The sequence below is a fragment of the Ctenocephalides felis genome, unplaced genomic scaffold, assembly GCF_003426905.1.
Source record: "Ctenocephalides felis isolate EL2017-DRISC unplaced genomic scaffold, ASM342690v1 CF-g0.4_SCAFFOLD_03571, whole genome shotgun sequence".
Classification (NCBI taxonomy): domain Eukaryota; kingdom Metazoa; phylum Arthropoda; class Insecta; order Siphonaptera; family Pulicidae; genus Ctenocephalides; species Ctenocephalides felis.
The window spans coordinates 25,366,757-25,392,054 of NW_020539725.1; the positions used below are offsets into that span (position 1 = coordinate 25,366,757).

At 28.3% G+C, this 25,298-nt stretch overlaps 2 protein-coding genes across 2 annotated transcripts in view; both read right to left on the bottom strand.

Moving 5' to 3' along the window:
* Nucleotides 1–3,979: 3,979 nt before the first annotated feature.
* Nucleotides 3,980–9,400, bottom strand: LOC113386956. The gene is made up of 2 exons (XM_026624715.1): nt 9,183–9,400; nt 3,980–4,390 (listed from the first exon to the last, which is right to left on the bottom strand). Exons 1-2 carry the CDS (start codon nt 9,301–9,303, stop codon nt 4,113–4,115), a joined length of 399 nt encoding a protein of 132 aa, XP_026480500.1. The 5' UTR covers nt 9,304–9,400; the 3' UTR covers nt 3,980–4,112.
* Nucleotides 9,401–12,892: 3,492 nt separating this feature from the next.
* LOC113385839 overlaps nt 12,893–25,298 on the bottom strand; it is a 13,523-nt gene continuing 1,117 nt past the window's right edge. Inside the window, exons 2-7 of the mRNA XM_026623669.1 lie at nt 24,671–24,756; nt 23,247–23,453; nt 20,051–20,265; nt 15,660–15,773; nt 13,612–13,735; nt 12,893–13,044 (exon numbers count right to left, since the gene is read on the bottom strand). Coding sequence (XP_026479454.1) covers nt 12,893–13,044; nt 13,612–13,735; nt 15,660–15,773; nt 20,051–20,265; nt 23,247–23,453; nt 24,671–24,756 — 898 coding nt within the window. The remainder of the gene's footprint in view (nt 13,045–13,611; nt 13,736–15,659; nt 15,774–20,050; nt 20,266–23,246; nt 23,454–24,670; nt 24,757–25,298) is intronic.

Genomic DNA, 25,298 nt, shown 5'->3' on the forward strand with positions numbered 1-25,298 from the left:
CACCTTACTTATGATATTTCTAGCTGTATAGTGCAGTCATTTGAGCTTAAATGAGGTAAGAATCTCGGAATTCGAGATATCCAGCTGTAAGTCTGTAAATACCCTAAAATAGCACCCAAAAAGTTGTCTCAAAACCTAAACATGGTATGTACACCATACAATATGTAGGTTTTGAGACAACTTTTAGGGTGCTATTTTAGGGTATTTACAGACTTACAGCTGTGTCATCTCGAATTCTGAGTTGAACTTACTATGATGACTGGACTAGTAAATGAGTATGTATGATAATATATGTGCACTTACGAAGAAAAAACGGGGTTTTGGCTTGGGTTCAGTTCTACTATAATACTGATGTTCCTTAACTCCACCTCATTTAAATAAATGTTTTTAATACATCCATAAAATACTTAATTACAATCAGTACCGGCTAGTTTTTTATTCTCATTCAAACCTTCTCTATATCTAATAAATTTTTATTTTATATAATATAAATAATTTACTATATAAATTATAATCTGTCTCATATAGACATTGAGTAATTGAGGTGGTACAGGGCAATAATTAATTTTTAGAAGTGATATATAAACATACATTTAATAAATCTAATAAATTTAGTGTTAAGGATTTAGAATTATAAGTTAACGGACCTACTCATTTCAAGTATTCTGATAACAATTACTAATGGAAATCCCATTAAAAAACAAGAAGATATTTGTTTGAACGAAGCAAAATGAAAAATACCCAATAAATAAAACTCTTGAAGAAAATTATGGATTGAAAAAATTACATATTACATGTTCTTAAGTAAGTATTTCATAGAACCAGCAAAGAATTAATTTCTTTTATGATATAACAAAATGTAATTACTTTTAATTCAGGATGATATAAAAACGATCGACTATGATATTTATAATAAACAGGTCCATGAACTTAACTCAATTCTAGGAAAGCTTCTTGTATGGGATTTATAGTCTTCATAAAACAGTCATACTTTAATGGATAATTTTAATTAAATTTTTATTTTACATTTTCAAAGGATATACTTTATCGATGCTGCATGATACCAATATGATTGTACTTGGAATTAAAATATTATATAATTATAATTAGGAATTTCGTGTGATTCATCACATAGGGAGGGTGGGAAGTCCAATGAGCTGATATGAGTACTGATCAGAAGTTTTATGATGCTAAAAAACCAAGCTGATAATAATTTATTAATATTATTACATGAATCACATAGTGTTCGGATATAATTGCTATTCAATGAAATCATTTATTGTAATTACAGGAATTATAATAATATAAGTAGTATTTAAATATAATTTGCTATTAATAAAGTGTCTATAATTAAATCGGTGATATAATGTGATGAATAGAAAACATTATATGAAAAATGTGCAAGATTGTCGTATTATTTATTAATGGTAAAATAAAATTTATTACTTTGATAATATTTACATAACAGTATTCTATTTATACAATAATACAAGGTATATTATTCCTTTGGGCAGGCAGTCGAAATAGAATGATTTTGTTGAAACTTCTTTCTTTTATACCATGATGGAGATACCCCCCCTCTTTCACTCCTAGATAGATATCCTCATCAGGTCCGCATTCTATATATATAATTTTGTATTCTAACATTATTGTAACAACAATATATTTTTCTTGCAATAGTCATTACAATTTAATATATTATTTATTTATTTATTTATTTATTTAAATATATAGCCCACAGATTTTTCCAAGAGGACTCAAAAATACAATTATTTGACATAATGAATAACAATTAAAATATACACAAAATTACAATATATAGTTAGTAACATAAAATGCTAAGATAAAATTTCATATAATGCAGAATGTAACAATAATATTTATAAACAGAAAATAATGAGATATTTGAAAGAAAATAAAAAGATTAACTTGTGCAGATGGAGATTATTTGATTAGGTGATGTGTTGTGAATGTCTATTTCATTATTAATTAAGTTAAAGTTAGAGGACATAAGTAAAATTGGCGAATTTAAGAGAGAATTAGATTTAGGGGTGGGATAATTGAAAAATAATTGTGAACGCGAAGATAGCCTTGGAACATTAAAGGATAGTTGATTGAGAATAAGAGGACAGTCTATAGAATTATTGCAAAGCTTAAATAAGAACATAATTGTACAGATAAATCGACGTGAGGCAAGGGAAGGAATACCAAATTCTTTTAGTAAAGTGTTGTGGTCAAAGCCACGTTCAGGGTAAATTTTATATGTTTTATAATAAAGGTATTTCAGAAATTTTCGCTGAACCTTCTCTATCGCATCAGAGTTATTGATATGATGAGGATACCAAATAATCGAACCGTATTCTAATTTTGAACGTACAATAGAATAGTACATGCAAAAAAGTGCATTGGTAGACTTAAATTGTTTACAATTTCTTAGTATCAAACCTAAAGATTGATGTGCTCTATTACAAATATCAGTAACATGATCTGTGAAAAACAAACCAGAATCAAATAGAACACCTAAATCGGAAATTTTATTACATCTATCAATGCTGGTGTTAGAAATTTTGTAATCAAAAAGTATTGGAACGCGCTTATGTGTAAAACTAAGAATCTTGCACTTTGATATATTTAGATGTAATTTGTTATAGATACACCAAGATTGGAAAAGGTCAAAGACTGTAATAAAAGCAGTCATAATAGAATAATAGTGGACAGTTAATAGTATCAAGAATGGATCCCTGAGGAACTCCTGAACTAATATTTTCAATGTTGCTCAAGAATCCATTAAGAAAGACAAACTGCTTGCGATTATGAAGATAACTCTTGAAAAAGTGAATAAGTGAAGAATTAAGACCAATCTTAGATAATTTAGTAAGGAGAATGTTATGATCAATTTTGTCAAAAGCTTTACTGAAATCAGTGTAAATAACGTCAACTTGTCCATTGATGTCAAGATTCTCAGCTATATATTGTTTAATACAAATTAAATTTGTTATCATAGAACGGGCAGGCATAAAACCATGTTGATTAATAGAAATTAAAGTTCTAACAGAAGGAATTAGTTCTCTATAAATAATTTTTTCAAATACCTTAACAAAGTTTGATAATAATGATATCGGCCTGTAATTAGTAATGTTTGATGTAACACCTTGTTTAAAAGTTGGAACTAATCGTGCAATTTTCCAACAATTTGGAAAAGTGTTTGTACGCAAAGATAGATTAAATAAAAATGCAAGTGGATCAGATAGAGTAGATGAGCAATCACGTATAAAGAAAGATGGAATACCATCGAAACCAAATATTTTGGAGTTCTTAAAACTTGCTATTGCATGTTGCACAGTACTAGAATCAATTTCACCTATATCAATCATGATTCTATCATTATGATCAAATAAAATGGGTATGTCAAGTTTAGGATGATAAACACTAATAAAGTAAGAATTAAATGCATCAACAATAGCATCAGGAGAATCATAATATTTGTCTAGATAGCACAATCTATTAGGAATAATATTAGAAGCAGTTTTATTACGCAAAAAAGACCAAAAATATTTAGGATTAAGCGATAGAGAATTTTCAACGTCAATAATATATGAATTATAGGCATCTTTCATAAGTATTTTTATTAATTTCTTGTACAATTTAAAATTTTCATAATAGAAAGTGATATTGGTTAACTTGTATTTATTATGATAGTATTTCTTCATACGGAGGTTTCTAATAATATCAGAATTAAACCAAGGCTTAAATTTATTGGAAGCAAATTTCTTTGTTTTAGGAACAAATTTATCTAATAAGCTATAAATTGTAGCGTAAAAAAGATCCATGCATCATTAATGTCAGAACATGTATACAAAGAACTCCACGATGTATTTAAAATTTCCCTGTAAAGATTAAGATAATCCGCTTTGTGAATGTCGAACATTTTTTATATTCATCATCCAACGATATGACAAAAGATCTACTCTTATAACAAAGAAGCTACTGTTTTGCCAAATCGATAAAACAAAGTTAGTTTTTGACACTTTCTAATATTTTTTATTTACATGAATATATTTTGAAATATTACAATTCTATAAAATGTAAAATTACTTATAACAATCTGCTTCTTAAAAACTTTCCCTGCAAATTCCTCTAGGATCTGGTCGAAAACCTTCGGGGCAATTAATAGGAACGTCTATAATTGCAACTGATTGAGGACCACTGTGATTGCTATTATTCTTATTTGGGGTATTTTCTTGAGTATTTGTAGAACCAGTTGGTCTTGAACCTTCATTTTCTTTGTTATTCGGATCAGTTGGTTTGTTCTTCGAATTTTCATTATTTTGCTGCTTTATATCACTAATTGATAAACGAACCCAGCCGCTGCATCTTCGGCTAGTCGTACCTAAATTGATTTTTCCAGTAATTGAATAATTTAATGAATATGTAATAGAGTTAGTTAGTTGATTGGAGCTTTTGTGAGAATCATGGAAACATGTTTAGTTTTACAGGAATACAGAAGATGAAAACATTTTTTCTTTAGGTTGTATTTCAACTCAGATAATCTTTTGGTTTTTACCTAATATTTGAAAAATATTATTTCTGATGAATTACGGTAGTAGTGAAAAGCATGTCCGTAATGGCAATATGCTCGATTAGTTTGAACGGTACATATAGGCCAAAACCCCCTTACTTTGTATAAAATATTATTAAACTTATATTGAATAGAGAAAATACAGACAAAATAGTACAGTGTTTTATTTAAAATTGACTAGTTTTAGTAACGTTTCCGCAATTGTAAAACACGAAGAAATCTACAATCACAATCCGGTCAGATATTGAGCGTCATTGTCACGTTCTTGTCGAAGTAATTAGTTCAAATGTGTATCGCAATTTTGTAAGTATATTTTAAAGATGGTTTTGTTATGATTTTTTGGGACTTATTCATTGTTATTTGTAATTATTACTATTAAAATCAATGAACTGACTGTTTTTGTAATTTGTTATTAATACTAGTGATTTCGATCAATTTTATTGTAATTTTAAAGCGTGCTTGATGGAATTTTGGTTGGTAATTCATTTTTCATCACTTGTGGACAAAATAACATACTTATAAAATAGACAAAATGACATAGTACTATTTCAGGCTAAGATAAAAATTTAAACTTGACAAAGGTAATTGGATTTTAAATTCTTACTTTAACTCTTCTAATAACAGACAAAAAATTTAGTAGTAAAAAGAAAAGACTTGCACTCAGAGCAAATTTCAGTTCTAAGCCTGGCGAAGGTTGATTACAATTTATTTATTCATTTATTCATTAGCAAGCCGTAATCAATACTAATAAATATTATTTCAGGCTTTTGTCAAGTGTGACAATGTGTAATTTTTGACCTTCGGGCTCAGGGTCATGTACTAATATTCCAAAAAGTCTTCTTAAAAACTAACATCTCAGAATGTTTTTATCCTATGTATCATTTTGTCCTTACCACATAAACAAATAATTTTTGTAATTGGTTGCGTTTTTCTTTAATAAATAATTTGTTATTATAGACTCTACTTAATTAAAACCATGTTATCTATGAACCAAATATGAGGAAAAATGATTTGAGACTAGTTATAGTATCAAGAACATGAAACCTTGTCATTTTGTCTGTACTTTCACTATTATTTGTATAAAAACGATAGAATTTACGAAATCGTAAAATGTACTATTTTTTGTATTTTATTTTATATTTTTTGCTTTCGATTTATCATTTGGCCATTAAACATATTTTATGATTTATGTATACAGGAATATATAATATTAATACGAGTATATCATATATAATAAATTCAAAATGTACTATTAAATGTTATAATTTAAGTATTTTTTATATGAAGTAATGTGTCCTTTTTGTAATCTATTATAGTATTTTGATGAAAATCTAACAATAATTCTCTAAAAAATGCAATTTATATAAAAAATACGATGTTGATGAACAGAGAACATGCAACAATTTTATAAACAATATGACTAGCATAACATTTTATAGTTTTTCATTTATCACGGAAATGAATTATATTAAAACAATGCATTTGCCTAATCATCATTAATCATTAATTATAAGTACTTGCACAAAAAACAATAGAGGAAAAAATATAATAGATTGAATGAAAAATTGATTGCAATAAAATACAATAAAATATCAAACAGAAAATTACTAAAAGTGTTATCATCAATAAATATAATAAAAGGAAGCATAATGTTGTATTTAACAGCAAGCATTTATTAATTTAGTTTCTTATATTATTTCTGACCGCAAATACATAACTTCCCTGATACGATTTACTTCTTTCACAACCGGTTAATAATAATTTCGTTTCTCATGCAAAATCCATTGAAAACCCGAGATGCTGACATTTGACGATTCCGATGGACCGAGGTCAGCCCCTTGCGGTCAAGCGGTTAAAGGCTTACGACAGGTAGGTCTCAAGTTCAATTAACGGTAAAAGTGAATTGGCGGTACCTATGTATTCCGACCGATACTAAGTCATATCCTAACGGAAGCCCAAAGGATATATGGATAGTTAGATCTTTATGGTTATTCAATAAAATTTATGATTATGATTAACCAGTTAACTGTGAATAGGCGAGTATACTCACTTACTTAGTATGAATTAGAAACCAATGGCTATTTATTTGCAAGTTTTGAAAGAAAAAAACATAGGTGGGGTAGACTGGGTACGGTTGTGCCACTTTTTTTTGATTAGCAATATGTTTTTTTAATTTACTATTTAGCTGGGAGATAACTAAATTAAATGTTAATTTTAACATTTGTCTGCAAAAAATACTGTCCTTAAATACGATGGCCATAAAATAAAATCAGAGAAAAAAAGGGTGAGTGTCACGAACGTTCACACCCCCAAGACAACTATGACAGACAAAAACATGCGTTAAAACACAATATTTTATGGTCAAAAATATGTAGCATAATACGACATAATCATTTAAACAATCACAACATTATGAATATAATATAACAAAACATAACTTTAAAAAACAAAGTTAACAACAAAAAAATTGATCGGATAATGATGCCGATTGTGCAATCTTTCTTTTCTTGTATTGCTTCTTCCTTTTTCCTTCTCTCCATTATTTTGTTTTAGTTCAGTTATAATATTCTTTTCCCGTTTAGTTTTTAGACCGAAAATGATGAGATTTTTTTAAATTATTTTTGAACACCAATCAGAACCTAATAGTCCTATAAGATGTTGTGCTGATTCTGACTTAATACTAGTCTGTTTGACAGATGGCAGCCCAATCAGTTGTTACATCTCTGTATGATAAATTTTTATTACAATTTCTGTAATACAGCGAGTATGGTGCAGCAATGCCGGGTGAGGGCTATTTTCACTTGGAAACATATTGATATTTATATTTCCAAGTGAAAATCGTTGTCAATGTTGCCTGACAACAGGCTGCTCAAGGTGGGTATTGAACCCGGGACCTCTGAAACAAGTCCCGTCGGACTTAACCGCTTACCTACGGGCGAGCCCAAAAAATGATGAGTGCCCAAAAAATGTGTCACAACCGTACCCAAATATGACCGAAAAAAAAAGATCTACGCAAAAAACTAATTGCTAGTAAATAAATCCTAATGTTCAACTTACAGCAAAATAATAATCAAAGTAATTTATCTATATACCAGTAACAGTTATTATTAAAGAAAATCGAACAATAAACTTTACTTTTGACCTTTCAAAAGCAATGAGATCTACAGATCATGTTAATGTAGGATGCTTCAACTGAATGCAACAATGGAAACAAACATACTACATCTTTTTCCTTTGGACCCTATCTCAAAAACAGTTTAGCTGTTACGACGACTATCACTACCGTACCCTAGCACAACCGTACCGAGTCTACCATACTTTCAATTTTCAAGATGAGTAAAATATTTTAAATTTATGTTGGTAAAAAACAAAGAATATAAATAGTTGTGGATGATGCAATGTGTTCCGGTATGCCCTGTGTAATAGGGTTAAATACAATTACTGAATCAAATTAATAATAGAATTCTTTTTGAACGCTGTCTGTTTTTATATGAAAGCACATAAAAACGATTATTATTGTTATAATAACTTTTCAGTAATCTTCAACTTGCAATAAAACTTGAGTTATCAAAATATCAAGTATAGAGTTGTATAATTTAGGTCATTCCGACATCAAGCAGAAAAGACTAACATTTCTTCTTGATGTCCGAAATGCTAAGAAAGCTTGTACTAGCTAATCTTGAATAAATTATTTTGGTAATTATTTTCATCAAAGTTGCCAGATTGCATAACAGCTCGCATGAACTTCATTAGTTCGCATAAGAATAAAATGTACGTGCGATGATAATGTTTTTTAGATATTACTTAAAAAATATATAAAACTACAAGATCTCGACTTAAAAAGTCTCACTGCTTATATTGCCCTGATTCCTAGAATCACTTTGCAATTATATTAACTTTTGCTTATATTAACCAAATAACTAGAAGTTAGTAATAATATTTTCAATTTGTGAAACAAAACCATCGTTTTTATTCTCTTTCTAATCCAGCGCAACTAACTCTATGCATAATGACAATCATGATTGACGAATATATATACACATTTATATGAGTGCTCCACAGTTAACTGGTTAATTGCTCCGGCAGCAAATTTGTAATATATTAGATTGACATGAGGTAGCATCAAATTCAGTAATCTCTACGACTCCAGATTTCCATACTACGAGCCATTGATAAGGAAATAGATGGCAACGCTACGAGCTATTAGAATTTGAAAACAGACTAAATTTGTTGATACATTTATGAATGGAGACATTACGAGCATTTTGACGTATGCATGTATGGCAAATAAAAATAATTATGAGTGGTATGCTCAAAGGTAGGTCCGTGTGCTCCAAATTTAATGTGTAAAGTTTAGTGATGAAGGTTTTAGGTGATAACTGAAAGAGCATATTGCCTAAAGGAGCACTACTTTATATATCTTTTAACTAGTTTCAAATCAATAAATAATTAAGCCCTTTGGTACACTGTGAAAATCTCTTATTTCGAATAAGGGAATATCAAATTAAGAAAAATAATTATTTTAAAATTCTAAAAATGTGCAGTATTGTTGAAATCATAATTAAAATATATACATGTATATGTAAAAATTTATTGTACTTACCATCTGCATTTGTCACTTGGATGATATTTTGACACGAAAAAGTATGAGGAACCGATGCAACGTATAAAATAAGTAGACAGAAGGTACTCAAACACAACATAAACCTGGCGCAATTCTTCATTGTTAATAAAATTATATTATAAGAACCTCAGTATAAAGAACTTTGGAAAAATCTATTATTCCTGGATAATAATTTGTTCAAGTTGTATTAATGTCCCGTATCGGTTTATATCTTCAAATGATTCCGTGATCTTCAAATATTCGTTTAAAACGATCGCAGAATAATTTCTGTTTATTTTGAAATTGCGTCACGTAAATTTTGTATGCTTATTTTGAATTAGCAATGATACACATTTTTTACATATTATATAACAAATTGTTAAGTATTTAACATGTCATAGAATATCTTAGCATATCATCATTAATTTTTTGTTATTATCGATCGACGGTCACGATCATTTTTTTATATTTGTGATAGCTTAGATCTCCTTAAATATAAGTGAAACTAAATTATATGGAAATTATGATCGGACTATATCGTCGCAGAAAAGAGTCAAATATGAACTCTATAATGCACCAACGACGTGTCAGTTTTGAAATTGACTTTGAAATCAATTGTTAAAAATATTTCAATAAAAAAAATAACAATAAGACTTATCCACAAAGAAAGGGAAACATGTCCTTACCATTGTTGTTTTATCTCATCTCTGTCTTTAGCCATGTTTGTTCATAAATGGTATTTTAAAATGCATATTCAATTATCACCAAGTTATTTCAGTTAAACTATTTCAACTAATTTCAATTTTATATCCTAAGATGTAAAAAATTGCAAATTTTATAGTTGTTTTATCTAAGAGATGTGCATCAATGATTTGGATCAGACATACGATTATTTTAAGCGGTATAAATATTTACTTCTTAGGTAAATATTTCTCAGAAAATACTTGTTGAAATTTCACATCTTTTGGAAATGCTAACAAATATTTTTGTTCGGAGAATATAATAGATCTGCAATTAATTTAGAAATGCTTCTAAAAATAATGCTTATATAATTAGAAACCTATATATTCCGATTTGTACACTTTCCTTGTAAAATGAGTAATGAGAAGATAAATGTAATTTGCTGTTAACTTTTATATTGGATGATTAGTATTCGTATTAGTTTTAATGAACAAATTGTTAATTATTGTAGTAATAATCATTATTAAACTAGTTATTGCAGCATCAAAGTTACATTTTAAGATTGATTAATTATTGGATTATTAACAATTTATAGATTATTTACCCAATTAGGTTCATTTAAATTAATCTGTATCTATTATTTTCGAATTATAATTATTTTTTATAAGACTAATTATAAATACAATTTTAGTATATGGCTTTCGTTATTTTTTTTTCTAAAACTAACTCACTTATTGAGAATCGCCTTGATTAACATTGAACAAAAAATTATTACACGAATTGTTCCTTCATGATCGACAGTTAAAACTTTGAACAGTTATAAAAATAATTTTACGTAGAACTTAGTATTTACTGCAAATGGAATTCGTGCAAGATCGATAAAAAAATTTCTTAGTTTTTAGTTAACCATTTTCAGAATTGCAAGCATGAAGATTGACAGCAAATCTATAAATATCAAAATAAGCATTTATTCAATCATCATGAATAACAGTATGAATTTTTGAGTAAATATCAGAGCTTTGTAATGTTTTATTACTGGAAAATATTTGTTGTAAATCAGGAAGTTTGCATCCCACATCCTATTTATATTCCACTGGCTTCAAATAAAATTACCTTATCTCAATTCATGAAAAATGACAATCATAAATTCTTATTTAGTTTTATAAAATAGATAATTATGCAAAATTCAAAATCCCCGACTAATTTGCAGAAAGAATTACTAGAAATTAATTAATGATTTTATTTGTATCCTGGAAAGTTTTGGTTCAGCTAAAACTATTCAAATATACATAACGCTATTCAAATGTGCAAAAATTTGTTTTTATTAATACTTATTCACAAAAAATATACCAAAAATACCAAAAAAGGATACCAAAAGGAATAATATAGATGTTCAAATATTTCCAACATAATTCCATAAAGTATAGCAAATAGGAATAATAAAAGTAAGACCTATATTATTTAAGCCAAGAAGATTTAATATTGTTACTATATAGTACGCCCACAATTAATTAAATAATATTACAAATATTACCATCTCAATTTCTTCACTTTTGTAGGTTCACTATATGTAGTTCATCATCTACCCGTTTCGTTGAATATAGAAAAGTTAAGAACAACTAAAAGTTAGTTAAAATTTTCATAATCGCGTTTTCAATCATTTTTCTCTTTTGAAAAACAACTTTTCAAATTACGAATAATTTCGGGACAAAAGCCTTTATTTGTAAATTTCAGAAGTGTTGTTTCGAGTTAAACAAAATGTTTAATATCTATTCTAATATTTATAGAAGTAATAAAACTCATTCATACAAGCACTCATTCAAAATAATTTATAATCAACATTCAGATACATATGGAAAAATGTTACATAAATAAAAATTATAACATAATTGCTGTGATGAGGAAATTATAAAATGCATTTAGAATTCAAGATCAAAAATCGCTTGATACTTGAAAATTGCTCGGTGTACGGATTAGTTTATATTACTTCTCACAGTTTGCCGATAGGATAGGTTTATTTAAATTTGTGATGTGTTTGATTCAGTAATATTGCCTTTTTCCATTTAAATCAACCGAAAAACATACTATCTTCAATTTTTGTCCAATCTGCATGTGCCGTGTTTAATATTTTTTTTATATAATTTTTTGGGTGATTTTGTTATTATTTTCGTTTGGATTTTTTTTTATCAATGCATATTGCAAATACATGCGGTTTTTCTTTACAATATATTTATAGCGTTCTTAACTTTATAAATTCTTTCATGTCAGAACTGCCCAGCTTGAGATTTTGCTGAAAACACTGTTTCGTAGTTGCTGACAAACTAGCAAGTTTGGCCCGATTAATTCTGATGATGTTGGTATCCAATTTCACGCTACTCATGCTCACATGCAAGAATTTAGTTACTGTGGACACGCTAATAAATATATTGTTATTTGAAAAGATATGTATCTCTAGTAATACTGGAAGTGATTTGGAAGACGAATGAGAAAAATTTCCCCATTTCACGCTACTCATGCACAATGCAAGAATTTAGTTACTGTGGACAACGCTAATAAATATATTGTTATTTGAAAAGATATGTATCTCTAGTAATACTGGAAGTGATTTGGAAGACGAATGAGAAAAATTTCCCATTTTTCAGATAATTCTGTGGCGAAGGTTTGTGTACTGCATAGAATAATATACCATAAATGTTTCAAATTACGTCGACATATTCTTCGAATTCGAAATTTTTTCTATGAGAAAATGTGATCAAAAATAAGAAACAGAAACGTTGTTCTGTCTTATAAAGTTTAGATGATGCCAGAATTTTCCTTCCTATTTATAAGCTTGTATATGTAACTGTATTCATTCCAGAATTTGGTTTTGACAATATCATTACGGATATTTCAGCTTGGTCAAAATTTTGCACATTTTGTGATGAATTATATCAGTTTGCAGTATTCTTGATTTATCTTATGTACTTCTATGGTTCTTTCCTAATCACTTTGGTAATACTAACAGTGATACAATAGTTTTGGACCATCAGCTACCTAGTGGCACTGACAGTTCTTGTATGCGTATGTGGTCGCTCATGATGATGAACCATGGACGCATTAGTCCCTCCTCTAATGACAGGGTGCAGACGACCCCTGGAAAACACTCTTGGATATAAAGGAGGTGGTAAGAATGCGCCTTCGCCTATTTAGGAGTGGGTTAGGATAAGGATTAATATGAAAAAATAGGATACATAGGATTTATATAGTAAGATATGTAGCATTCATTTGGTTATTTTTTGCACTTTGCATAATTGTACATATACTATCTGATATTTAAATTTTTTTTTATTATATCTTTAGGAAATAAGCCTAGATAATTGCCAAACTCCTAAAGAGATATTACAATTATAGAACAATGAGCAATTCCATATTTTCAAGAAGTCTATATATGACCAGTAATAGATTTTTTTTGTGCAGTGTATACATGCAAAACATGTAATGAACTGAGGGTATCGTAAATAAATATCGATTATTATTGAGATTACTTAGTACTTGCAAGTACATGAGCAAACGTGTTCCAATCGATTTATTAATAGACTCCTTAAGAGGAAGATAGAACAATACAATATCAATTTAAGATTTTAAACGCATATCTATTAAAATCTAGATATGCTGGCGAGTAGATTTTGTACGTGAAATATAAGTCCAAATATAAGTTTATATAAAATTCTGAATAAATAAATTTATCAATTTAGCAAATATCACTCACCCATACTAATGATAGCGTTGTTGTTCTGCTGATTTTGTCGCAACTGCCTGTACTGATCCTGCACACGAACCAATGGATCAGGTATAGGTTGAATGTCGATGCTCAAATCGCCACTAGGTCGCTCCTAAAAAAAGAGTATTATTTATTAATCATTCATATGATAATTTAATTGTTGATATTATCAAATTATAAAATAATCATTTTTTTGTTCAATGTATTCCGTGGTCATAATACAGACTATATCAACCCACATTCATTGCAACCACGGATAAAGAAAGAATATTTGTTTAAGGTATCTTCAGGCGCAATTTATATGAGAATTGTTTGTCCATTGATAGTACGTTCTACAGATGGTAACTCACTCCGAAGTTATCACTCCAATACAACTCCTCCCTCGGAGTGAATCCGAGTGGAGTTGTTTCACAGGATTTGTCATATCCGAATTCCCTAAACTAGTAATAAATCTGTTAACATGTACAGATATTTGCTTGAGATTTTTTACTAAAACAAAGACTGGTTCGAAAGATGTGGTCTTTTTCTCGTCTCACAGCCAGTTTTAGGACTTTCCAGGTGTATAATGTCTCAAAATAATGCTATTTTGTCCTGTTTTATATTCTGTATGCGATAATGTTTGTCCGTAAATGAGCTCTTTCAATGGTATACAAATACTAAAAAATATTTAGTATTATATCATAACTTTTACACAATTATGATTTCATCAAACTACCTGATGTATAATTAATTCTCGAGAAAGAAATAATAAAACAATGTAAGGTATTATTATTTTGTGAAAAATATTATATACAAAGATTTGTTCTTATTTCATATATAAGGTGCACTGCATTATTTTCATATAAAAATAAACATATTTAAAAAAATCCATTTTTTCTCTTCAAAATTGATTTTGATTCCCAAGTTTTTTGTCAATTTGAGATTTGGAAATGCATAAAATAGTAATTATTATAATAAAATGAACAAAAATGTTTGAACTATTTGTAAACTATTTTCAAAATCTTAATAAATCCTTAGATATGTTAACAACACACTATAGAACACATTTGTGTCAAGTATTATGTTTCAAAGTTGTCGGAGTTGTGGAGTTGTTAAGTGGATATAACTGCTCTCTAAAGCGGAGTCAAATCCTAACCGATCCGGCTTCGAATATGATAAGCCCAACTCTATATGATCACATATTACAGATACAATAGTATACATTAGATGTGCGACTTTCAACCATTTAAAACACAATATATTTTCAAATTTTGAAAAAAGTTACATGACTTATTTTAATCTTCAGAAGATACCATTGAAACAAGTGGATACTTAAAGATTAGTGCACTATATATAGTATAAATAACTGATAACTGATGACTAACTTTGCTGCATTTTATATAATGCAATAATCTAAATGTGCATATACTACATAAAATGTAATATATGTACTCTACTATGGTACTATGAAACAAATCCTCTGAAACAATATTTACTACCACTAATGATTTTCACAAATTTTGAACAAAAGTTCAATATCTATAAACAAATTGTTTCATGTTATGAATAGTACGTCATTATATCAGTGTTATATGTAGATTTTTTTAAACCAGAATATTATCGCGATAATTATAAACTACTATAAAATTCATAATATTTATAATTAATTTTTTTTATTCATGTACCACTATTTAGATTCTACTGAGAATGTTAAATAGATTTAGTAACGACAATTCTATGCAAAATCTAATCATAATCTGTAAGAACACAATAATTAACATTTTAAATTTTAGTCAAAAATTCTTTAAAACATAGAGTAGTAATTTATTCGACTAGGATTCATCTAATCGTGGTACAACATGTAAATTTGGAAATATGTTGTAGTACATTAGGATTCAAATACAATATTATATAGGGCACTAATTTCAGTAATTTCATTACTAATAAAATTGAATTAACCGTATGATTCAACAATGAATTCAAGGTTATGCGTCATTTAATTGTATATTTAAAATTAGTCAGAAGTATATCAAAACAATTTTAAAATAAATAATTACCGCCAATGTACGTATAATGCTGTCAGAATTCTCTGGATCGTCTAATCCTGGGACGCATATTAATAACTCATTGAAAACTGCGGCTATTCGTCTCCAGTGTGGCAGTACATCCACCTAGAACAATCGGATTTAATGATAGATCAAATCAAATTATAATAAAAGTATAGGTTAATTAAGTATTCAATGAGTATTTTCTCTTAATCAAGAAAGATATAGCCGTGACATCCAATATAAAGAAATTTCGAAAATACTGTTCCATGATCAACACAATCACCACGCGTCGGCAAAATGTCCAATCCAACAAAATAAAAAAGTCTAATAACAATTTGAAAACTGCTAATCCACTGATTATCGATTCAGGTCTAATTTAGAACATTTAGTAGAAAATTATGTTAATTATTTTAGATTTAGATATTTAAATTAAGTTAATTATATATATTGACTAATAAAATACAAACTGATAGAATTATGAAATTCAATGGTTCTGAAAAATAGATTTTACACCTTGCATTTAAGCCAGCTAAGTTCATATAATTACCTAATTCATTAAAAAAATTATTCCAGATAATATATTGAATGAAACACGCATTTTGGAATATAGTTGATTATACCAAACAATTAGTAAATAATTTAATTTAATAAGAAATTATATTGATATTACTATTTTCAATTTCAATTATCAAATAATGCCCCAGACATGAAAACTGACGGTATTCATCAAATTGCAATTCTGATTACCAAGAAATGGCAATCGGTCACAGATCATTTGTTATGATATCATATGAGAGCATTCGTATGTAGAAAATAAGAAGTGGATTATCAATAATCATTTTCGTTATACATATATCCGTTAGTTCTTGCTTGATAAGTCAAACCAATATGAATATTTTATAAAAACCATAAAATAGAATTTTTAAAATATATTAGAGGCGCCCAAATTGGCTTATCCACCAACACTCCAATTTGTATACGGTGACAGAAGAAATCAGCAGATACCCAAATCAGCATGCTATAGAACTGCTTTCCCCAATTATCTCCAGAAGACTCAAAAAACATACCCTTTACATTTTGCAAATTAACATATAATTAAGATTTATTATTTTTCTGTATCTTTATCTCATCAATTTTTAAACTTAAAGTGACTATTGCAGGCTAGCATTTTAAAATCATATCTCTACACATTTTAAGCATATTGCAATTATATGAAAAAAATTTGTTTCCTTGCCATAACTTACTTAGTGGATGTTCTAACATTTAAATATGTTGATGAAACAATGTTTAGAGAAAAAATACATAATTGTAAAACATTTTTGTAATAATTCTTTACTATTAAACCACTTTCTTCTGTTTTCAAAAATAACTAATTCCACGGAGCTCTAGATTCTAGAATATCACATAGTTACAAATGCAGTCACTATATATTTAATATAAAATAATAACTAGTTGGGTGTATGGTATCGTGCCTTAAGGCAAATTGCTAGAACTTCCCGTACCGAAACGAAATATTCGAGGAATACTGAATGTTTTGAAACAGATTATTATTATAATTGTAACATTGTCTAATATTTATAAATATAATATAAACTGAATTGCAAAGTTGAAATTATTTGTTCAAAGTATATTAGAACTTTAGTCAGAATTAATTTAAAAAAAAATGAAAAAAAAAGTTGGAACAATTTTTTTTTTCAAAATCAATTATTTTGTTAAGACAAGCAGAAAGTTCTTTGAATCATTTAAATCGGACGCTTAGTTCTCTCAAAAACTGCCATTTTTTGCACATGTAGCTCCGTATCTTTGAAATGTTTGGGCCTGCCTTTGCCAAAATCTGATAAACACTTCTCCCAATCATTACTAATTGAATGTTTTTTAGAACATTCAAATCGGATGCTCCGTTCTCTCAAAAACTCGATATCTATTTTCTGCACTCTTCGCTCTAACTAATCAGCTCATCTCCCTATCAATAGGAATCGAATGTTTTTTGAACCATTCAAATTGGTTGATCTATGCGCCCGAAAACGTGACTGGAAATTTGTATCCATACATACATACACACACACACAAACACACACACATCCATTTTTTCTGAGGTATGCCAAAATGTTCAGAAACCTTCAAAACGTCGAGAAATGTAAAATTTTCAATTTCGATTTTCGGCCCATTACAATAACTTACCCTTCGGGAAGTTAATTAATGCACTCTCGAGTGCACCTGTAGGGATTTTTAGATCTTAATATATTATTATTTAACTGAAATAAAAATTAGCAATGCAATATACAAAATGCACACAAAATAAGCATATACAAAAATAATTAAGATACTCTCGCGTCACCTGTGAGGATTTTCAAGTCTTAGTATATGAGTATATAACTGAAATATTATAATGACCATGCAATATACAAAATGCAAATAAAATAAATAATAATAAAAGTAATTGGAAAAAATCATTACGAATATATAGTTAATTGACGCATGTATTATTTTATCCACTATCAATTTCTATGCAATATTAATAAATGATCCTAAACGTCCAAAAAGATTTGAACTATAAAAGTTAGGTATAATTTTTTTTTACCGTAAAGTTGAATTTTTTTTTTCAAAATCAATTATTTTGTTAAGACAAGCAGAAAGTTCTTTGAATCATTTAAATCGGACGCTTAGTTCTCTCAAAAACTGCCATTTTTTGCACATGTAGCTCCGTATCTTTGAAATGTTTGGGCCTGCCTTTGCCAAAATCTGATAAACACTTCTCCCAATCATTACTAATTGAATGTTTTTTAGAACATTCAAATCGGATGCTCCGTTCTCTCAAAAACTCGATATCTATTTTCTGCACTCTTCGCTCTAACTAATCAGCTCATCTCCCTATCAATAGGAATCGAATGTTTTTTGAACCATTCAAATTGGTTGATCTATGCGCCCGAAAACGTGACTGGAAATTTGTATCCATACATACATACACACACACACAAACACACACACATCCATTTTTTCTGAGGTATGCCAAAATGTTCAGAAACCTTCAAAACGTCGAGAAATGTAAAAATTTTCAATTTCGATTTTCGGCCCATTACAATAACTTACCCTTCGGGAAGTTAATTAATGCACTCTCGAGTGCACCTGTAGGGATTTTTAGATCTTAATATATTATTATTTAACTGAAATAAAAATTAGCAATGCAATATACAAAATGCACACAAAATAAGCATATACAAAAATAATTAAGATACTCTCGCGTCACCTGTGAGGATTTTCAAGTCTTAGTATATGAGTATATAACTGAAATATTATAATGACCATGCAATATACAAAATGCAAATAAAATAAATAATAATAAAAGTAATTGGAAAAAATCATTACGAATATATAGTTAATTGACGCATGTATTATTTTATCCACTATCAATTTCTATGCAATATTAATAAATGATCCTAAACGTCCAAAAAGATTTGAACTATAAAAGTTAGGTATAATTTTTTTTTACCGTAAAGTTGAATTTTTTTTTTCAAAATCAATTATTTTGTTAAGACAAGCAGAAAGTTCTTTGAATCATTTAAATCGGACGCTTAGTTCTCTCAAAAACTGCCATTTTTTGCACATGTAGCTCCGTATCTTTGAAATGTTTGGGCCTGCCTTTGCCAAAATCTGATAAACACTTCTCCCAATCATTACTAATTGAATGTTTTTTAGAACATTCAAATCGGATGCTCCGTTCTCTCAAAAACTCGATATCTATTTTCTGCACTCTTCGCTCTAACTAATCAGCTCATCTCCCTATCAATAGGAATCGAATGTTTTTTGAACCATTCAAATTGGTTGATCTATGCGCCCGAAAACGTGACTGGAAATTTGTATCCATACATACATACACACACACACAAACACACACACATCCATTTTTTCTGAGGTATGCCAAAATGTTCAGAAACCTTCAAAACGTCGAGAAATGTAAAAATTTTCAATTTCGATTTTCGGCCCATTACAATAACTTACCCTTCGGGAAGTTAATTAATGCACTCTCGAGTGCACCTGTAGGGATTTTTAGATCTTAATATATTATTATTTAACTGAAATAAAAATTAGCAATGCAATATACAAAATGCACACAAAATAAGCATATACAAAAATAATTAAGATACTCTCGCGTCACCTGTGAGGATTTTCAAGTCTTAGTATATGAGTATATAACTGAAATATTATAATGACCATGCAATATACAAAATGCAAATAAAATAAATAATAATAAAAGTAATTGGAAAAAAATCATTACGAATATATAGTTAATTGACGCATGTATTATTTTATCCACTATCAATTTCTATGCAATATTAATAAATGATCCTAAACGTCCAAAAAGATTTGAACTATAAAAGTTAGGTATAATTTTTTTTTACCGTAAAGTTGAAAAAGACTGGGAGCATGACCAGTGCAGCATGCGATCCTTCCAGTTCGCCCAGAGTGTTGTTACTATTAGCGTTGTTGCTAATTTTTTGCAAAAGCCCAAGAAGAGACAAAAGTAACGTCCTCTGCCTGCTGGACGGAGTCTCTTGGCTGAGCAGTCCTAGAGCGTCTAAGGCCACCGTACGCGTGGAGACGCCTGCATTGTCGGCTAGCAAAATATTGGAACAAAAATTAACACTTATATTTATATATTTTACTAATCATGGATCAGTAGACAGTGTTGGCTAACATTGACAGAATGATGAATTACAATCGAGAAGAATTCGATTTATTTATACGTTAATTATACATGGCCAATTCCAAATACAGCAAATAAAAACAAAGTTGATGATACACTTACACTTTTCATGAGAAAATAATTTTGTATATCAATTTTTTTCAGATCAATTGCGTATGTTTAAATATTTAGCATCATGGGTAATTTTGTTTAGCTCAAAAAAAACAATATTTCAAACATTGTTTTTAAAATATTCTTAAATTCACTTTTTTTGAGATATCGGTGAAACTTTTTATTAGCGGACTTTTAAGCTCCGCTCTACCTATTACCAATTTCATTTAGCTTGGATGCTGTTTTTGGCATTTACTTATCATCCAACTTAGACAACTAGGCTCAAGAGGCCAAAATTTGTGTTTAGATGACTATATTCGTAATGCATATAAAACAATGACCATTTCCGATTTTAATTAAAATTTTTGAAAAAAAAAAAAACAGAAACACCCCCCGTAATGCTGTTTCGTTTAGCGCTGTTTCGGTTTAGCGCTTTTTTATTTCAATCCAGATTTTGAAAGGGTAAAGGTGGAGTAAGTGTGGGTGAAGATGTTGATTGAAATAATTCAAGAAGCAGCGCAGTCTTTCTGATAATGAGCTCAAGAAATTAGCTGAATAAGAAAAAAACAAAAATGTTGACAGCCATGATTCACAGGAAGACCAAAAAAACCTTTCGATGGTGTTTGTAAAAAGGAGTTTTTCTGCCATAACTGAAATAATGGATCAATTCAATGAAAATGATCGAAATTTTGGCATAAGAAGTAAATGTTTGGTTTTATTTCTATTAAAAAAGCATACTTTTTAAGTTTAATCCTAACCAATTTCCCTAACCCCAATATTTCTTGTAACGATAGATAACATTTTCTACTGCTTAATTTTGAAACAGTTTTAGCTTACCATCAAAAACTATTCCTACTTTCTTTTAATTACACGTATAATATTTCATTGCATTTAATCCATTTTTAGTTTAAAATGAATGTAATATATGCTAACGTTAACAAATAAGTGACATGTTATACTGACATTTTTCAATTCTGTACGACAAATTCATCTTCTTATCCAAAATTACCAAGAAATACTGCTCTATGATTGACAAATCTACTCATTATGAGCTCGATTCGGAAGATTCATATATAATTTTAGGAATATTCTGAGCGTCACAGTCTGCTGGTTAATATATACCAACGTTAAATCATAAAACATGTAAGAATCTATTTATGTCAATTCATTTGCTTTGATTATTATCAAAAGGTTAACAAACCCTAAAGCCCAATTCTGTTAACGGCATTGATGCTTTATATTTTAAAAACAATGTCAACTCTTTTTGTATATATTAGTGAAACATAAAATAACTAAGCGTAAATACACATGATTTATCAGTTGTCAATAATACCGTCAAGTTGTCCAGCAACTTTTTCAGAGATAAAACTTTCAAGTAACGGTTCATTTTAACGGATGATATTTTGATAGCTGTTTAGTTTTGCGTATACTACACATGTGAGTTTCAATTTTGATTATATAATTTTAAAGTGACTTTAGTATAAAGATTTATCTCAAATTTCAAATGCTTCACAGTAGTAACATCACATGATAAGTAAAAGTAATGAATTAAATGTATAGATTTATTTATTACAAGACACACTGTGAAGAACAAAGAGTTATTTTAAAATTTATTTAAAATTTAAATTTAAATTCAATGAGTTCTATGTTACTAGATCAAAGATATAATCGAATTATGAATCTAACTAGTGGTATATGGCATCGTGCTTTAAGGCAAATTGCTTGAATTTCCCGTACCTTAATGAAATATTCGAGAAATATTAAATGTTTTCAAATAGATTATCATAAATAATTTAACGTTCATTATTCTTATTTTCTGAGAAGTAAATAAACAAAACTTAATCAATCGAATTTAAAATAAAGAGCATGGTCTCATATATTTCAATAGTATTATATTAATTGAATTGCAAAGTTAAAATAATTTATTTGAAATATATAAATGATGCTTAGAACTTTAGCTAGAATTAGAAGTGAAATACGAATTATTTTTCGATATTAAAAAAATATCGATATTTTTCGATATTTTTAGAAGTTAAAATCGTTTCGACGATTACCCGTTACAAGTAGAAAGTTTTTTAAATAATTCAAATCGCATGCTTAGTTCTCTCAAAAACTGCCAGTTTTTACACATTTAGCTCTATATCACCACTCCTCCTCATCCCCATCATTACGAATCGAATGTTTTTTGGATCAATCAAATCGTTCTCTTAAATTTAAAGCACTTTTTGCTCCATATCTCCGCTGGACCTGTTGTCGCCAAAAACTAATAATCACGTCTCCTCATCAATAGGAATCAAATGTTTTTTGAATCATTCAAATCGGTTAATTTGTACGCACGAAATCGTCGACGAGAAATTGTCTCCACATACACACAAATACATACACACATCCACTTATTTTTCAAAATGTTCAGAAATCTCTGAAACGTGAAGATCAGAAAATGTTAATTTTTGATTTTTGGCCCATTACTATAACTTAACCTATGGAAATCAATTAATAAAAATAAAATGTAAAATAAACTATTAATAATAAAATTAATAAATATACTAAAAAACTTAATAATTTATATTGCTCTAAAATAGATTATTATTGCAATAAGAAGTTAATGTTGCAATAATTATTTGAATGAAAATGGCTTCTCAAATATCAGAATATTGAAATATGTAGAAATTTGCCAACGTAGCATCATTTGTCCTCTAGAGCATGATATTTTATTTTGTGTATATAATATTTTCTATTTACAAGTAAAAAATAATGTGCATCGTTGTTGGGATATCACATTGTCTGCAAAATTCACTCACCGACTATTAATTCTTGTACCCTGGCAGGCATCAAGGGTGCTCTCAGACCCACCAAAAATGTCTTTAGAGCTGAGGCCACTTCCAATGGGCCTCCATGTGTTCTTAACGATTGCAAAATGTCTTGGTCGCCTCGTTCTATTCGAGATAAGATATCTCGAGCTCTTGTTCTAGAACCCAGTTGGTAGAACAGGCCGAACTGCTCAGTATCTAAAAAGAAATTGTCATATAAATATATTTTTATACACCCACATATGAGCACAAATTCAGAAACATATAAGTTCACGTAGACATTTTTAAATAATTCATAATATGATTATCTTGGTAAATATAACATTTCTTTCACATTGTTGAAAAACTCTGACAACATAGCAATTAATACTTCCATTATAAAAATTTTGGACTAACCCTAAGACATAATTTTTATTCTTTCGACAGAGTTTTTCTTAATGAAATTTTGTTCCTAATTAAATTTTAATATTTTTTCTTCATTTTAATTAATGTTTAATTAACCATTTTTTATAAGTTTGTTTAATATTTCTAAATTATTTTTAGATAATTAAACAATGTTTGGAAGTGACACTGAAATAACAATAGAGTAGGTTTGCTTTGAGAAAATAGTATAAAAACTAATGCTGTAAAAATTATTATAATTTGCATGTTACTTCCTGAATTAATCTTAAACGGACATTGTCAAAACAAATCAATTTTTTTAAACTATTAAGTTTCGTTGAAGAAAAATTATATTAATTGATTTTCGTTGTCTTGGCGATTGCACAAAAAATATTTCGGCAATTGCAATTAATTGTCATGTTTGGAAAAATTCTATACAAAATAACTGTGTAATGAATCAGAACAGAATTTCCATTAAATTTTGTTTTCTTATTGCGAATTCATTTAATATTTATTGTCTATTCTCCTGTTTTATGTTTGCCATGGACATGGGCTTTAGGTTGAAATTTGTTTTTGAGAACAAAAACAATGATAAATTTCTGGATAAAATCATGATTATAAATTGATAAATACTAAACAAGAAAAAACTATAGAATTGCAGTAGGACCTTAGTCTGACCCACGTTTTTGCAATGCATTTATTATACGAAATGAATTTTTAAATTATAAAAATATATTCTACCAAATCATTACTAAAAATCAATAATATTTTTCAATTTAATTTGAAAAAGATAAAAAAGGAGTATATGTATAATTATCAAATGGTTCAGAATGATCCAAAACATAGAATATTCGTTGGTGAAAAATTCACTATTTTATTTTCACGTTTCACATTTTCACATTTTCTGATGAAATGAAATATATTATTACACATTTCCACGTGAACTTTGAACACAAATACTAAAATATTTCTTTAATCATAATCATAATTATAATTATAATTAATCATAATCATATTTATACTATCAAACTTACTGTCTTTCAGATATTCAATACATTCCAAAACACTAATTAAGCACTTTTTGGATATTATTTCTTTTTGGGGATTTCCTTTGATTTGTCTGAAACACAAAAAATATAAATATGATAATAAATTGTAAATAATAAATCAAAAATAAAATCTATTATTTGAAGTTAAATCTTGTTATAAGTAACAATTATATAAATAGAACATAAATAGTAAATGAGTAATTATTTAGACAAAATATATGTTGTAATCATTTTCCTTTATTGCACAAGATTCGACGCATATTTATAAAACATACGGAAATATTACAAAACAGAAAGAAATAAACAAATGCACCTTATAAGTATAAATAATTCAGCGAGTTTATATATAAGCGTAATTAACAAATAGAAAAAATTCAAAGTAGTGGTTTAAATTCAAAGAGAATACAGGACGAAATTATTTGGGTACGTATTGACTTCGTTTCTATACTCAAATTTTACTTCAATTCATTCAAAGTTTTTATTTGTCATTTTTTTATAATTTTTATGTTGAAATAAGTGTAAATTCAATAAATAATTTTTTGTTGAAATATGTGTGAATTAATAAATAATTTTTTGTTGAAATATGTGAAAATCTCTAAGGCAAGACATCAAT